We start from the raw sequence: 17,718 nt of genomic DNA, 5'->3' as shown, positions 1-17,718 counted from the left end.
ACAAGCTCCTGCCCCGATGCTGCACAAGAAAAGGGCCGCGATCGAAAAAGGACGGGCGGCCAAGAAGAGCGGGGATGCGGGAACGCTCCTCCTGTTGCACAAATCCTGCTGAAGGAAGGGATCCTGCTGCTGCAGGGCTCGGTGGGCTGGGGGAGCGTTCCTGTAGGGGTGCATCCACCCCAGCCACCCCAGCCCAGGACACCAGCCCCACCACGCTGCGTCCAAGACAGATGCAGATTGACTGTACTTGAGACAGAATTTCTTTAAGACATCAATGACAAGCCCAAATATCGCACTTCACCTGCACCAAGCGGGGGAGCGATGCTGTAAGGGCAGCAGTGGCGTCATTAGGGACAGGATGGGAAACGACCGACGTACAGCTCGTAGAGCCCAGCAGTGTAAGGACCTTATACAGAAGAGGAATGACGGGAAATCACGGAGGATCTATTCGCGCCCTGACCTACTCCTTCCCTTGGGAATACTCAGCTGCATGGCAGGCTCTGATCTGCATGCGACAGTTTATTACTTTAAATACCTACATTTTGGCTCTAAGCCTGTCATTAAGTCCAAAAACGGTCTGTTTCAATTAAGGGCTTCAAGGAGAGCCCAGGACTAATGGTCTATTTCTGGGCGTTTCAAAATACTCCCAACCATGTGGGCTGCTTGCACGATGAGAAATATAGACTTTACAATGCTCTCAGCAGTTCTTTACCATCAATTCTTCCCCTCCCCAGTAACTTCAGAGCCAGAAGGGGGAGGATCCGACCCTCCCAGCACATCTCAGCGGTGCTGTGGAAGGGAGCAGATGTTTATTGAAGGGGATGGGAAGATGTCATGGCATGGGTGGGATTAGACAAAGCGTTCCCTCCAAACACACGGCTCTCCCCAGCCCACATCCCACGCTGGCCTGCAGACTCAGGTCCTCCAGCAAGGAACGACAGACCTTTTGCTGTCCCCAGGAGACGGGCAGAGGCTGGAAAGCCACTTCCCCAGGTCCCGCATCTCCCTGTCCCCGATGGATGTGAAGCAGCTCCATCCCACCTCGGAAGGGTCTGTCCCCGGCACTGCCAGCCTTGCCCTTCGTCTCCCTCCCCTCGTTTGCAAAGCGCTGGGCTTTCTGCAGACCTCACTCCCCGCACCGTCCCCAGCTCAGGAGGCTGACCTTGCTGCTGTCACTGAGAGCAAAGAAAAATCGAGGCTGCAAATAACCCCCTGGGCCTGTAACCAAGAAAATGCCAGCACCAAGCAAAGCCATCTTCCAACCTCCCTGCCCTTGGGATTTGCTGGCAAATTTTTGTCCTGGCTATTCACGGCTGTTGTGATGACCTGAGCTCTGGCCTTCGTAATAAAACTGCTTTAACCAGATACTCCTCTCACCCCCGAGGATGAACATGCTCACAAATTCGGTTCACAAGTCAGGTGTAAACACAAGCGGGTGCCAGTTTAAGCAGCCCCGGAGTGGGTGGCATGCTTGCCCACTCAGCTCCACATGGTTACAGCGCAGATGTAATCACTTTTTGAGAGCAGGGCTTGCTGACACCCATCAGTAGAGCCGCTGCTGCAACCAGAAGGAGAGAAATGTGCTTTCTATCCTGGAATCACTCACCCCTTCCTGCTCGGGGGCAACCGAAGCGCCTATGTGAGACATACAGAAACTATAGAGCAGGGCTGCGCTGATTCGACTTTTCCAGCGTAGTCCGTTGCGTGGGCGAGCCTCCAGCACGTGGTGAGCTCACCCCATCTCTCCCCCAGCTATGGGGTGGGCTGAGCTCCCTCGCAGCAACCTCCCTGCAGATCTGCTCTCACAGCTTGCTGTGAAATGCAATCCCCACAGCAGCCGGGATGACCAGCACACTGCAGCAGGGAACTCACACTGAGACTTAGGGGCTGTTTTATCCCTTCACCATTAATTTACAGGTAAAAGCACTTCTCTCCTTGGTGTAAAGGCTCACGGAGGGCTGGGAACGTGAGAGGGTTTTCTGGGCACCGTCCCACATCTTTCACTGCCCCGGGCAAGGGGGATGCCCAGTTCTCAGAGCTCGCTGTGTCTCTTGCCCTGCTTCTCCCTTGCTGCCAGCCTCGGGGCTGTCCCCCGCAGGTCTCTCCCAGGGGATCCGACTTTCTCTGCCTTGGTCTCCTGGGACGGCTCCTCCCGGACGGTGGTGTCCCCTCCTGGGCTTTTGGGCTGGTGCCGTGCCGGCGTGTCCCCACGGAGGTGGGAGGTGCGGAGGGGAAGCTCGGGCACGGCGGTCTCCATCATCTGAAGGAAGTCGTAAGCAGGGAGAGGCGGTTTCCAGTCTTCCTCAGACAAGGTACCTGCGAAGTAAATACAGTCCCATGTTAATAAGAGTTATGCAGCCCCACTCTAGGGACATTTCCCTTTCAAAGGAATTATGGCTTTTTTTGCCCTTCCAGTGAATGCAAAATTAAAGATCTTTTCTTAAAGACCACCCTCTTTCCTCCAAAACTAATACCATCACCCAAATTAAACCAGCCAGGGGTGCATTAGTATTTACTGGAGCTGGCCAAGGCTCTGCTCCCCAAAGGGGTCCTCTGTCCTCAGACACCCCCACGCAAAGGTCACACTCGGGGTCTGTCCACCAGTGGGTGGATGTTTCATTCGGGTCTCAGATAACTGTGTTAATGACTGCATTACTGACATGCCATTAGGAGGGGAGACTGCTGTCTATACGAGGAGGAAGCGGTCCCATTACATAAGGATGCTCTTTAATTTATGCTTTTAAGACTGATCACATGGTTCGTAGCACTTAAAAGCCTGAGGAAGGAGGCTGTGATGGCTGGCACAGCCCTTGGCCATGCAGAGAGCTGCTCAGCCATCAGCTCACCCCTCTGACACCCCTGAAAACTAAGGTTCCTACCTAGAGACGTACATGACAGCCAGGTGCCTTTAGCAGTGGCAATGGAAAGAGGTGTGGGAGGACAGCTGGCTCACAGGGTTCTCCCAGCGATTACTGGGTCAGAAATGGTGTCTTCAGCTCTGGCGAGAGCCTACACATCCTACCGCAACACGCTTTTGGAAACACTTGCTTTGAAAGGCTCATTTTAAAATTCACAAGGATCAAGTGGAGTCAACCCCATCGCCCTTCTGGAGCCTGAAGCAGGCTGGCAGCCGGCAGTTCCCAAGATCCCTGTGGCACCCTATGGCTACGCATAACCCATGAGGAAGGCACATCTGTGCTGCCTTCCTCCAAAGCTTCAGCGGGCTGATCAAGGCAGGAGGGATGCAGTGAAAAGCTTCACGGTACAAGCCAACCCTTTATGTCCCAAAGACCACAGCAAAGCACCTGCTTCCTTATCCTCTCCTGTCCAAAAAAATGCTGGAAGGTGCCTAAAGAGCAGCTATTTCTTATGCTGACAACTGGGAGTCAGGAGATTTTTTATTAGCAAGCTGTGTTTCAGAAGGTTTGTTCGCAGCAAGCGGAGAGCACAGCCAGGTTTGGGGATTATTGCGGGGAAGAGATGATGATTCAGATCTATTCACGCTTGGCTCTGAACATTAAACAGTCCCGAAGCAAACTCGTGAGTGCGGGTATTCTCTTCTGGCCGAACTATTTGTACTTCTCCAGCTCAAACCAGCATAGCTAGTTTTTCCATCACTAAATTCCAGGGCAGACAATTTATTGCACGTAGCATCTTCTCATAAACAGACCGGAGCTAACAGTGTGTGCTTAGGAACGTTACAAACGTGCATCCACTTACTGCTGGGAATCTCCAGTCCTGCTGTTAGCTTCTCCAGCCAAGACAAGATGTTCATTTCAGTGATGGACTGCTCTGATGGGAACTTGAATACCTGACCCCCGGCATGAAGGTTCACCCAGATGAGAACAGGCAGCGAAGGCACGGTGGCAAAGTATGCCTTCAGGACCCCGCCTCCCACTGGAGTCTTCTTCCTGTTGGGAAGAGGAGATTCAACTTGCTCACCAGCGGTTTGGCAGCACAACGGGACTGAGAGCCAAGCAAGCACCAAAGCCCTTGGGCCACATCCAGCAAAGCACACAGTTTTGCCTATGGGACAGCTGTAGAAGCTCACCGCATTACTTATAAGCTCAATGCTTTAAGCAAGCCCTTAGGGTCCAACGGAGAGGGAGCGGACAGCAGATGAGATGTGTAAAGAAATCCTCCAGCAGGAAGAGCTGGGGCAAACTCCGTAGGAGGGTGTGAAATGGTTTCTACCGTAAGTTTTTCAGTAACAGGTGAGATGGGAGCGGGCCAGGTCCTGCAGCCCGCCGTGGTTAGCCCCTCTTTGCAGGGAGAGCCACCAGCTCCCTCCAGCCCAGTTGCTGCCACTGCCCCGCGGCTGCAGCAAGTCCCCAGGGGGTGGAAAGGCAGGAGCTGATGCAGAGGGCTGTGCTCAGGCGGTCCAGCCCCTGGGCAGCTGCTGGGTGCTTCCCCACAGCCCGAGGAGCTGGAAAGGCAACCTCCCCAAGTGACACAGGGAGAGCCAAAAGAGGACATCGAGACGGAGGGACAGCAAGCCCACGAAGATGCTGAGTGCTTCCAGCACTATTTGCAGGCTGAGAGTGATGCTCGAGGTCTGAGCCGGCTCTCGCCATGGGAATGAGGTCCTCTTTCTAGGACCGTGCTACTCCTGCCGAGCCGATGGCCATATTCTGCCCTCTTTTGCGGCAATGCCCTTTTGCTCTGACAAAGGACAGCTCTTTCTTTCTCACGAAAGGAGAGCAAAGGCAGATGTGTAGGTGGGGAAGTTCCAGGGGCTCTCGTTTCTTGTGCATTACTGGCAAACAAATCGTCTTCTCTTGAAAAAAATGTGCATTCCCTGTTAGCTAAACTTCAGCCCACGCTGCGAGGCGCTTCCCAGACTTCAAAGCACGTTATGATTAAGACAGTGAGGTGTCTCTGGGCTTGGGCAAAACAAACAGAGGCTAAAAACTGAAAACGCAACGAGGGAGGGGAGGATTAAAAAAAATCCCCTCTCCTACAACCTTCTATTTAAGTTTGCCTTATGGGGCTTCTTCTGGCTGTCCCTTCTTCTGAAAACTTTCTTTCCCCCAGTCAACAATCAGTAATTGCCCTGTTGTGCTTCCCTCTAATTGCTGATGGAATAAGCACCACAAGACACTCCAGGAGGGCAAATTTACTTTTTCCCCCCACATGTGACAAAAATACAAATAACACCAGAGCCAGGGTCAAGCTACCATGCAGTATCTTTGAGAAAGTTTTACTCTACTGAAAACTGCAATCAATTAAATATTTACTAGTTTTATTTTGTCGTGCAATTTTGCAGCTGCCCAGAACACATACTGAATCACTGCTAAATGATCTGACCTCCCAACTCATGATGACTTCAGACGGGAATAATCACATTACCAGCTAGATAGTGTTTTTCAGTAATTGCCGACTCAGTTTTTTCTTGCCCTGAAATGCTAACAGCGAGCTAACGGAAAGAAGACAAGACCTTTTTCCACACTCACAAGTTCAACCAGCAAGCCACAAACACTTGCTGGGCTCTTCCTTTTGCCAGCTTCAGCATTTCCTTGCTTTCCATTTGACCGATGTCACCATCGCTGAACAAGATGAGGAAGGGCTTTCTGAGTTGCAAGTAGCGGGGCAGATTTTGCACGGTGATTTCTGGCTGCAAGACATCAAAACAAGAAGTTGGGGTTTACGGGGAGGAGAGAACAGAACCAAATTAGACTTTCTGTCCTTATGCAAGGGGCGCAGGGGGTAAGCAAGGCTGTAGGGTTCCTGTTGAATGCAAGCAGCTCGAAAACAAGCGTGGTTGCTGGGATCTTGGTGCACTTTGGAGATGTCTACGCCCAACCCTGCCCATCGCAAGCCAAGTCTGCGTGAGCAGCTGTGCACTCTGAGACGAAGGGGTGTGAGCAGAGAAGGCAAAAGCAAGGCCAGCTCAGCCCAGCTCCGCGTGTTACGCCTAGAACCAGGCTTTGCAAGGCATGTGCAAGAGGCAGGGAGCGGACCCTGAGAGAGGCCAAGCCACCAGAGCAGCGGGTCTGTGACTATGAGCACAAGCCAGGCCATTGACTCCCAGGGTCTCCTCCCACGCGACCACACAGCAAACAGCAGATTTCTGTCCAGACTGTCTGATCCAAGCCATAAAATTTAAAAACAAACGTAACTCAGCATGATAGAAATAATGAGCAAACATATTTATTTTGCACAGTTCCACGCTATAATCAGTGCTCCTGCAAACGACCGCAATGGAAAAAGGACACTTTTTTTTTTTTTTTAACTTACAAAAATGTCCAGCAATTCATATCTAATCATCCGCACCATGTCCTGCGTGCTCTGTTTGGACAAAGCGATGCCTTCCACGCTCCGACCTCCGCTCCTGGCAAGGAGGAGGGCTGGGGGAGACACCATGTATTTACGGGATCTGAAAAAGAGGGATGGTAACAAGAACTGGCCGGGGGGATTTGACACCCATCAAACCTGCTGCACGCAGAGCTGGCATCCTCCTGGTGAAAAGTGGGGACAGGGATGTAGAGGCACAGGCACCTGCAAGAAGAAAGGGTCACGTTCCCCATCGTCTCCTCTCCAGCCCCCTGCACAGTCCTGATTCGATGGGGAGAGATGGGGCTGACGTGTTCCCTCGTCCCCTTCTGAAACACGCACTTACCCAGCTCAAACCAGACGCTAAATATACACACATGCACAAACCCAGCACTTTCTTCTGCAAGAAGACATCAGCAGCTAAATAATAGGGAAAATCCAAAACACCACCATCTAAGCTATTTGCTGGCGCTTCTCTTTCATTTTCACACCTAAGTTTAGGTGGTGCAAATACCCACCCAGTGCTTTACTCTGCCTCCCAAGCTAAGGCAAACAGAACGTCTTAGACTCCATCCGAGGGAGGCCAGCCTACCCAAAATAAGCTCCAGGAGATCTGATTTTTGGCTTGGTGAACACGGGCAGTTTTGCTGAAGTCCAGCCCCACGTTAGAGCAACACACACAGCCTGCACACGTATACTCTTGGTGGAGAAACCAGCTCATCCTTCGTTCCCCAACGTTCTTCTGGTTAAGAGGGTTCAAAGGTATTTAAAGAAAAGCTGAGAAGGCGGAAAGGGCAAAAATAGGAGAAGTCTGAGCAATGAAAGGGCAGGGGGTACATCAAGATGGGACAGCAATATTCTGGAAGTTTGAGGAACTTCAGTCCTGAAGGCTTCAGATGTCAGTGCCCAGAGGAAGGGCGCGACGGAGGAAGTCAGCTGCCTCAACAGTTTTTTTGGGGGTGTCTGTAGTTTATTTTTCAAAGGCTGCTGGCAATTTTTCAAAGGCTGTGACACCAGAATTGCTGGGGAAGTGAGTGAGGCGTAAGGACATTTTGGGTTGTGGAGGTGGGGAAGTGGAAAGCCTTTGATTCCCTTTTGAAAAGTAATCTGGTCCATCTTTTTTTTTTCCCCGTATGAGGAAGATGCAACACAGACTCAGCCTACTGCAGAACAAACTACCTATTTTTAATGAAAGGCAGCTCATAGAAAAGTCATGTTACAGCCTATTGCACTTCCCTCCACAGTTTGCTCAGGCAAGTTCAGTTTGGACACTTATTTTAGCAGTTCTGAACGGGATGGATATTTGTTCAAATTCGCTTTAAAAATCTCAGTGTTTGGTGGTTTAGGTCACCAATGACAAAGCAAGTGGAGGGAACTGCAGATAACACATTTCCATGATGCCATACGTAGGCCTTTCACTTCCTCCATCACAGTACTTATCCGTCTGGAAATAATACACCCACTGCAAATTTCTAAGGGGCACCCAAGATCTGCACTGATGTCTTGATACAGAGCAGCAGTAATGAACGACCTTGGACTTCCCTGAGGCCTTCAAATGCTGTGAATCCTGTTGCTAAAATGTTCTTGGATTTATCCGAGCCATTGCAGTCTCGTTTTGCAGTATCCTCTGCTTTCTTTAATTTAACTTCGTAAATCCAGCTCTGAGCTAAGCTTTCCCCTTTCTGCCCAGACTCCCGAGCTCCACCAGTCAAGGAAGTTGAGTTTTGCACTTCTGGTCATGGCTGGGAATCCTCTGATCTATTAGGAAGGTCCTTCACTTTCCTCTCTGTTAATTAACCTGTATTTGCAATTAACTAAGAATGGTAAAACGCTAGAAAATTTTTAAATTCAGGGATTTTGAACTTCTCAAACTTCCACAGGTCTTAAAGAGACTCTCTGGCTTGATCATGTCTCAGAGGAGGTAAGGACTCTTGCTCCCTGTGTCTAACTAAATCAACTTGTTCAGCAGCCTTTGATAAGGAAGTTTCTTAAATGCTGCCAGAAAACCAACAAATTTCCCATCTAATGGCTAGAGTCTACCCTGAAATCACTTCTCATCTTACTGGTACTGAGTGGACGTATTGTTGCTTATGACAGCTTTCTATTTATATAGCAGGGGAATTCGATGGGTAACATGAGACTTGCATTTAAATCGAAAACATCTGCAAACAAATACTTGGCAGGAATCTATGACATCTAAGTATTTGAGAAAGAAATAATTTCTCATTATGAGACTTCATATGAATGACTTCATTCAAAGCATTTCTTCCTTAATGCTTTTTTTTTTTTTTTTCATTAGTTACCAACCGAGCAGGTGCTTGCTAAGCAAACAGTTTTGCTAACAACATTCTTTGTGTATTTTGTATACCTTTTGCTCTGGGAAGAGGGGACTCAGCTTTCCGTGACCTGGGAGCCACAAACATTTCCTCCTTGAGTGTTTAGCAGAAGAATAGCTTTTCTTTTCTGAAGAAGGGAAGTGAGCCTGGCTCTTGCATAAGGAATTCCTGTCAGTGTTTACTTTCTACTTACAGTTGAGAAGATGACCAGCTACAGTAGCTTCACTCACAAATCACAGCCAAAATCCAAACTTGGCAGAATGAGTATCTATATAAACTGTATTAACTATTCCAACTAAACAGGAGCACGCTGCAGACTGCGGCTGGAGCAGGAAGATGGAGGTGTATTCTTGCATGTGTCATTGCTGAGAGAACACAGGCTTTTTCTACTGGTATCTTGTTTTCTAAGATCACCCTGCCCTCCTTTGCTTTTTTCCCTTCTATCAACTGGGCTGAGATCCTTAGGGGAGAAAAGTCTTTTAGCTTGGGGGGTCAGGTTTTTCACCCTGATGCTTGCTGGTTGTGAATTCTGTACCTGCCATCACCCAGCGGTCTCCCACCCCAGCACTGAACAAGCCTGGCACTGCCTCGCTTCTAAGACCCAACCACGGCTGGTGCTTTGGCCACAGTTTGGTTAATAGAGACGTACTACCAAGATACTTGCATTTTTATTCTCCGTGCATACCACAAAAATGCCCATGTCTCATCAGACACGCTAGAGATGCATCGCATCTGTAAGAAACTAAGGAAAATAATTCACTGTTGCATTACTGGCTGTTAAACCCACACCTGGAAAACAGGCCAAGGACCTTCTGGGATTTTTAACTCTGCCTTGATAGCTAATTCCTGATGGAAATGGGATGCCAAGACAAGCTGAAGATTCCCCCTGGATCTAGCTGCATTTATAGGCACTGAAGCATCTCTCACAGTCTAATCTAAAGCACTTTGCCCCTTGCTGGAGTGGCTCTTAATGGCACAGTTAAATGCCTGGACTGATACACGCTCAGATCCCATTAGCTCCAATTTGGCTTAAAGTTAGGGCCGCAATTGATGCTTTTATTCAATCAGGAACTGACCAAGAAAGCCTTCGCTTCGTCTTTACCATATGTGCAGGAGGAAGGCTGCTATATTTTTCCAGCACTCTTCCTGCAGAAAGAGGATGCACGTCCCCAAAGCTCTGTCTCGAAATGGCGGTAACATCTTGCTCTTGCCAAGGGGAAGGAAACGGGTGGGCACATCTTTCAAGAAAAAAAAAATCCACGGTAAGATTAACTGTTGAAAAGACAGTTGCATCCCCATCCTTGGCAGTGGCAAACATCTCACAGCCAGATGCGAGTGCCCACCGGGAAGCTGGATGAGACCAAAGGGGTTTAACGCCTTTCGCAGTGCTGCAGAAAGGCCGTCTGCTCCACACCAAGGCAACTGCATGGAAAGACGGCATTTATTTCAGGGCTTTCAAGCCATTTTCCAGCACCCAGACACAATGCCCACTCCACTGCTAGCCAAGAAAGCCTGCAAGTAGTCACAAGCAGCCTCTCTTTTGGCTGCTCTTGGCAACTGGGGGCAACCATCAGAGCAAGACTCACATTTACACCCCTGGCTTTGCAGCAATCCCCTTACATTCCCCTTCCCCATCCCCACCTCAGCAGGCACCTTCTCAGCATCAGGGCAGGGAAGAGGAGACAAGAAGGTGAAGGGACTGCAGAAAGAGGAAGACCAGTAACAACTCATCACTTCTTCCTGATGGAAAGAGAAGGGCAGAACTGTTTTTTTCTTCCTCACGCACAGATCCTAGCTAGAAAGTATCATTTTTCCAGCCTGTTTTTTCCTCCACAAAAGTTTGGTCCTGTTTGTATGAGGAACCCAACAGATGCGTGGGGGCTGGCAGGGCTGGAGGACTGAAAATACCCAGAGTGATCTTGAACTGTAACAGGGCTAAATGAGTTGCCCATGGACAGGTTGTAAATCAGTGGCAGAGCCAGGGCTACATCTCCCTTTGGCTGAGTCCTGACCAATCTCCCTACAGGACTACGTCACTCGTAGCTGCTTAGAGCTGCTGATAAACACTCAGCATGCCCAGTGATGCTTGCTCTAGGCATTGGCTTTCACGAAATGCAGATCAGTTTGAATTCTCACTGAATAAAAAGAGAAACAACTTACAAAGCCAAGGCATCATCTTCGAAATACATCCCCATCGTTACATGGCCACTTAAGATGTTTCCTGCCTCTTCGAAAGCTTCCCTGGCTGTAAAAAAGACCAACATACAAAAATAAACAATAGAAAGAGAAGTGTCAGCTTCCTCCTGAAACCAAATCACTGTCTGCATATATAACACCCTCCCACAGCAAACTGTCAGTTGGGAACAAAACTACGACTAGAGGCTCATGAGAAACGGATGCGTCTCATGGCCGCAGGCTATGGGAGGAGGAGTTGGCAGTGGCCGAAAGGATCAGAAGGAAAGTTCCTATTATGAGAACGGTATTTGCTCTTTCGGCACCAGCACTGAGTTTCCAGGATCTGCATGACAGAGGCACTGATGGAAAATGAAATGTCTTTAAGGACTTGAAGTCCGTAAGTGTTCTTAGAAACAGGAGACCAATTATAAGTCTAAATAGAAATCTTATAAACCCCAGTGACCTTTTGGAAATGACTGATGATGACTGGACTGGAGTAGTGCTAAGTGCGCAGCAGATAAACCAACCTCTCCCCCAAGTGTCTTTTGGTTTTATCCAGTTCCTCAGAGCAGGCAGGGTCTGTTACGGGCATCCAGCTAGGACAGGGAAGGTCAAAAAGCTAAATGCCTTGCAGCCACAGCGTGCCTCACCGCTTTGTGCAGCTGCAAAGAGAGGGCAGCACCGCCGCCGACACAGCTGGACACAGCAGCGGCTGCGAGGGTCCACCACTCGCCTTATGGAGATGGCGAGGTCAGGTAGAGGATGGGGAGAAAGGATTGGGTTGGGGCTCTCTCGATCCATCACAGCTGAATCTAGCTGTGCTGAGAGACTGAGAGCAGAGCCCTGAAATGAAGCTGATTCCAGAGGTGGTTTACGCCATTATAAAACATCCTCAGTTCTAGGCAGCTGGATCCATGGGAGGGACAAGCTTTGTGAGAACAGGCAAGCCACAGTGCGTGAGCTTGTAAAATACAGTTATAGTTCAGAGATCAAAACCGCTGCTGCCAAAGGTAGGGTGAAAATGGGGCAGATTTCAACACCCCACACCCCCCCTCCCCCTTTGTATTGAGCAATTGAAAGCAACAAAAAAGGCTCTTCCGACTTAAGAGGACTGAGAAATCATGCTTTTGGAGAAATCACGTTTTCCCAAGCATTAAGGTTACATCTCAGATACAGCCATGATATATGTTGCTTTATAACTTAAATAAGATCTCATTCAGATACTATTTACTGTTCCTCGTAACGTTCACCGTCATATCACAACTGGCCAGCCCAAGCCCTTGGGACCGGTGACTCAGACCTGAACAGACTGAGACTGGCTCAAAACTGGTCGCTTTTTGGTTCTTTGCCTCAAAACTGGTCACTTTTTGGTTCTTTGCCTCCTGCTTTCCAGCTACACTCAAAGCCATATTTTCCATTGTGTTTCCCTGGAACCACAAGGACCACAAACTTTCCCTTACACTATTTTCCTTTCCAAATGGAAGCTTAGATCCTTAAAGGAGTGGCTCATTAAGGGTTCAGACATTGTAGGAAACAACACACATACAACAAAGCTGGTGACACAGCTTGGCTGGTTCGTCTTGTGATATAGAGAAACCACCGTCGGATGGGTTTGACGTTGGTTTCCAGCTCTTTGGTCTTTGGTCACTTGATTTTATCAGTGCTGGGAGAAAAGCAACCCATACGACCAGCTGATAAGGATCACCAAGAACTTCACCAACAAACCCTTGCGAACTTGCCTGTGCCCCAGCTACTGGAGAAAAGGCCATGGGGCAGATCGTGAGCATGTCCTGTGCCATAAGGCACTAAAGGACACAGCCTGACGTGAAAAGAGCAGGCTCACATCCAAACTTCCTCAGGAGAGCATTTCTACAAGCATTTAACTTTAAATACCCACTTGAGATGTAAGCCTGTGTTGACGTGCTGCCCCGCAGCGTCCCCGGCTGCAGGAATTCTCTCCTAAATCACAACAACCTTCAGCAGAGTCCAGGCTTACTCCTTTCATCAGGGTCATTCCTGACCAGATCTTCCCTCCCTATCACACTTCCAAATTTTTCCGTATTTTGGGGACTGTGCCAGACCCAGAGCCACGCACCAGCCTTCATTTCTCAACAGCTCACAGCGACGGTCTCTCAGCTCTGTGCAACAAACCCCCCCAAATTCACAGAGCTCCACTACAGACACGAAGCACTTCTAAAGAAGCAAATTAATCCCCCGAGAGCACTGTCGGAATTCCCGGCGGGGCCTGATCATGCACTGCAGCACATGCCTCAAGCTGGAATCCCAGTTGCCTTCCACAACAGCCGCCGTGAACCGCACAAGCCCAGCTTCACTGCAGGATTTGGGAACAAGGAGGAAAAAAACTGCCAGGTGAGGAAGGGTCTACAGCTCTTGCAGTTTTCGGAGGCAGGATCTGAGCATCACCTCTTATCCCTTTAGCAGAAGGCATCTCATGAAACCATGCTCTCCAGCAGCAGCTGTAGCATCTTTGCCTGCCTTCTTCACTTGGTTTACACCGGTACTCGCAAGCCCTACAGCGGTACCAGAGCTCTGCAGAACACCGGTGTATTTTTAAACATTTGCTGCACGGTTTAGGACAGAGTCTTACTTCCAAGTATGCTTCCAGTTTCTGCACAGTGAACAAATTTCTCTCCTATAAGTTCTCCAAGTTTCCAGGAAAATGCTCATTCATTGCCCTAGTAATACCATTCACCTCTTTGTAATAAATTTTAATTATGATTTTTCTGACAAGCCTCTTTTAGCCCAGACCCACTGAAGGGCTTCTTAACACAGTTCTGACGCTAAGCGCTGGAAAAAATCCAGGGCTTTGTTTAACTGGACATCTCGTTGCTCTGTTTCAGTTAACTAGAAATGGCAATGACACAGTGCATTGCTGGTTCAGGTTAGAGCAGGAATTCTTGCCGTGAGAAAATCATTGGAAATTCCAGATAAGTCTGCAGGCTGATAAGGGCAGCAATGTGGTTTCCCTGACTCTGGCCTGGGTTTGGTGTCAGAACAGCTGGCTCCGGTTTTCTGCTCCCTCAGGTCGTTCCGCATGACGCTCGAACATCCCACAGGTTACAGGCGGTCAAAGCATCACGTATTTCATCTCCCTTGGCATCTGCAGCTGAGTTACCCCAGACTGCGGATGCCATTCCAGATTGCAGACTGAGTGTGCCCCGAGGGAAGAGGCAATCTTGCAGGCTCCACACAGAGCCGTCTGGAAACCTCCAAGACTCTTGTTTGCACGGAAGGAAATGAAGAACTTCTATATAGGAAAGAGTCTGAGCTCACATGTCCAGCCGGATCCAGGCAGGTTCCTTCCATGAACCCCTCTCACCGTCCCCATGTTGTCCAAGGTCCTACCACGGGGCTAATCCAGGCTCCACTACTGCAGAGAAAGGAATATGTGGAATAGAGGGGAGATTTTGGAGCTCAGCTGATGAAAACCAGGGAGAAATGGGCTAAAGGTTTTTTATCTTCTGCTATATTTAACAGACTTAGATGCTCCAGAAGGCGGCAGGCATATTAGCTGTCAGCTGGCTCGCTGAACACAGCCCAAGTGTTTTCTGGTTGGTTCTAAACGTTTTATTTTGTTCTTACCTCTGAGCACAGTGGATTCCCTTTGGACCCCCTCATGTGAGAAAGTAGCTTGGTTTGCATTCAATCAAAGTTTACAGGCACAACGGAGCTTCAAAATGAAAAATAGTCTGAAATTTTGATCTTAAGACAGATCAGAAAATTCTTCTTTTTTTAACGCAGTAATTCCCAGGGGTAGCTGGTAACTGAGAGACCGTGGGGTTGGAAGGTCCTAGCTCTCCACTGTGGATTTGACTGAAGCACGACATGACGTTCCCTTTCCAGACTGACTTCATTCCCTCTCCCCTGTTAACGTGTACAATTGTCGCATGAAAAATCACCGTAGCTCCCGGGTCAATTTTCCCATCTTTCAGAAAGGCTGTGGAAACCCAATGGACCCTGGGCCACGGCTATGGCGTGCAACGAATGATACTGGAGCAGCATCCGAGTGACTAACAGCACTCTATGCAGCAGGCAGGGGAGGGACAGCACGACTGCTCCAAGTTTCAGCCGCTGGCCAGGACCATACTGACCGAGACTACATAGTGGAGACAAATTCAAACAAGTTCAGAACACTCCTTCCAGCTACTTTGCTTAGCATTTCTAGCTGGTGTCCACCACTCTGGGGGCTGTGCCCACCTATTTCGTACTCCACAAGGGGATTTCATTGAGTTATTCACATTTCATTCCTTTTGATGAAAGAAATTTGTATTTTATTATTTGTATTTTATTATTGCTGCTTTTCTTTTTTTTAAAAAAAAGGTTTTGGGTTGTGTGTTGGTTGCAAAGACTGGGACTACCACATTTGCAGGAGGAGGAGTCAGCAAGATAACTATCAATCCAATAGTGGAAAGGGCTTTCTTTAAGAAAGAATATGCTGTGACATGTTGTACACGGACTGCAAGAAGAGGCTGATGGATCCGGGCTTGTTCAGTCAGAGGCCAAGAGGGGATTTAATGGCAGCCTACAACTACTTCAAAGGGGACTCATGAAGACGACAGAGCCAAACTCCTCACGGTAAGGGGCAGGAGATACAACAGGGACAAGAGGCACAAATCGTGGCTTGGTAAGTTCAGATTGGACATCTGCAAAAATTTCTTTGCAGAGACAGGTCACCCAGGGCACTGTTGTTTCGTACTGCGCCAAGCACCATGTCTCAATCTCTGTCGGGGCTGTCGGATGCTACCACAGTGGGTGCAGTAAACGTGCCTGGCAGATGAATGTCCTCTGAGCCAGGATATGGACCTTAGGTCCCACATCTGGAATCTCCTGCTATCTTCTTCTTGCAAAAATAAAAAGGGTGGTGCCAGGCAGGCTGTGATGTGAGCAAACACACTTAGAGAAAATGAAACACGAAGGAGCTTCCAAGCACCTGGAATCAGCCCTCTCCCATCAGGAATGAAGCTGAGGGCTTAACCCACAAATACCACACTAACCTTCACTCGTGGCTGTGCTAAATACTCCTAGAAGCGAAGTGTGGTGATAGGATGACAGCTCAGATGGAAACTCTCCTCTTAAATACCCTTCTGCTTCTTCAATCGTGGCCAGCTTCAGAGGGCAGGAAACTTGGCTCCTATGGAAAGGCAGAGAAACAACATGGGCTGCCACCTCCTTCACTTTTGGGATGAAGAGACAAAAGGGCAACCTCAATCCAACAGTGCCCCAACCCAATATGATAACGGTTATGCCTCATTAGAGACAAAAATCAGTCGCCTGGGAAGGAAGGACAATGCCTAGTCACAGAAAGGCACTGGAGCTGGTTACAGGGAAGAGAGATCAGCACTGAGCCAAACTGGTTGCTCTGAGATCCTTGGGATCCCCATTAAAAATAACAGAGAAGGAATTCCAGCAAAGAGAGAGGGACAGTGACAACAGATGGATGCACTGTCCAAGAACAAATGCTCCCTGACATTGAAAAGCACAAAAAATTATTAAGCTAATTTCCAAACCAGGTCTACAATCAGATCTGACATTATTTTTCCAAAAAGGATTTCCATTACACAGGCTGTGAAGTATCCAGAACATCATCTAGTGGCTGTGCCAATCTTACTGTGTGGGGACTCATTAACAGACACTTACAGCACGATGAAGCGGGTCAGTTCTTCGGTTCCCCACATGCCATTGTACATCACTGATCGCTCTCCCCTCTCGTAAATCTTGATGGTAGGAAACTGAGTGACATTCTCCTTTGTGCAAATGCCAGGCCAGTCCCAGCAGTTTACCCGAGAGAGCAAAACCCCCTGAGTTCCTAGAGTGGAAAACAAATACGTATAAATAATATGCAAAAAAGGTTGAAAAAGAGACCTTTTTGTTAGCTTCTTTGGATATTATTGCATATATTTGTAGTAACGCTGCCAGAACTCCTATTTGCTTTGGCGTGCATCCTAGCACTGGATCCTAGCACTCGCAGCGAGCCCAGGTGGGCTACCGCTGAGAAGTTGCTGGACCATTTCTGGAGTCAAATGTTGCTTTGTGTGGGCAGGATATCAAAATCCAGCCCCAAATACACAATCCCTTTGAGTACAGGCTATCTCCCTCTTGAAATCATTCATGGATATGCCTTACACTTTTGAGCGTAATAGTAACTATTTCGAGCCGGCGAATGTATTAAAATACCCCAGCAGGTGTGGATTGATCCAAACAACGGACCACGGAGAGAATAAACTCAGGGAAGCAGTAAGTTTCACTTCTCAGAAGGAAATTCCCAGAGACATTCGCATCTGGCTGGTTACTCAAAGGAACACCATGAAACCTTGAGGCAACTGTCCAGGAGCATAAAAGGCAGTAAGGAAAGGTACTGGAAATACCTTAGGAATAAGGCCAAGACAAAGAAATGATGCAGGCCCTCACTTACAGGAAGGAGGGAAGACAAAGCTTGGCATGGAGGAGGCTGACGCATTCAAGGCTTTTTCATTTATTAAGGTGCCCAGTATTGAAAAGTGTCTGTTCTACCTAAAGCATGGAGCCCAATACACAAGCAGCAGTTAAAGGTCACGTAAACATGATATATGTAATAGAGGCTGGCAGTCTGACGGCATTCATCCTATCCTACCTATGCAAGCTGCTCATCTCCAAGCCACTAGCAGGTACCTTTAGGACCTTAAGAAAGAGCCTGGGGTCTCACAGGTAAGGGAGAGGGAAAGGGAGAGCACTTGGGAATTACAGAGCAGTCAGTCCAACTTTGGTTCCTGGTACTAAAAAAGCTTTTTATGGGTCTCACCAAAGCGATAAAACTCAAGGGACTCACAAGCAGTGAAACAAATGAAGGTTGGTTCCTTGCATGCTCTGCAGAGGCCCAAGACACAGTGCCTGCAGCTCCAGCATGTCCTTATCAGCCTTTCTTTCATCTGCAGGT

At 48.6% G+C, this 17,718-nt stretch overlaps 1 protein-coding gene across 1 annotated transcript in view; it reads right to left on the bottom strand.

Moving 5' to 3' along the window:
• Window positions 1-216: 216 nt before the first annotated feature.
• The window catches only part of TXNDC16 (thioredoxin domain containing 16), a 41,338-nt gene continuing 23,836 nt past the window's right edge, over window positions 217-17,718 (bottom strand). Inside the window, exons 14-20 of the mRNA XM_050898226.1 lie at window positions 16,443-16,611; window positions 15,800-15,936; window positions 10,770-10,854; window positions 6,238-6,376; window positions 5,454-5,614; window positions 3,721-3,911; window positions 217-2,316 (exon numbers count right to left, since the gene is read on the bottom strand). Coding sequence (XP_050754183.1) covers window positions 2,033-2,316; window positions 3,721-3,911; window positions 5,454-5,614; window positions 6,238-6,376; window positions 10,770-10,854; window positions 15,800-15,936; window positions 16,443-16,611 — 1,166 coding nt within the window. The 3' untranslated portion in view covers window positions 217-2,032. The remainder of the gene's footprint in view (window positions 2,317-3,720; window positions 3,912-5,453; window positions 5,615-6,237; window positions 6,377-10,769; window positions 10,855-15,799; window positions 15,937-16,442; window positions 16,612-17,718) is intronic.

This window comes from Gymnogyps californianus, chromosome 5 (genome assembly GCF_018139145.2).
Source record: "Gymnogyps californianus isolate 813 chromosome 5, ASM1813914v2, whole genome shotgun sequence".
In the NCBI taxonomy this organism is placed as follows: domain Eukaryota; kingdom Metazoa; phylum Chordata; class Aves; order Accipitriformes; family Cathartidae; genus Gymnogyps; species Gymnogyps californianus.
Note: the sequence above shows the minus strand (reverse complement) of the source record. Positions and strands in the feature narration are given on the sequence as shown.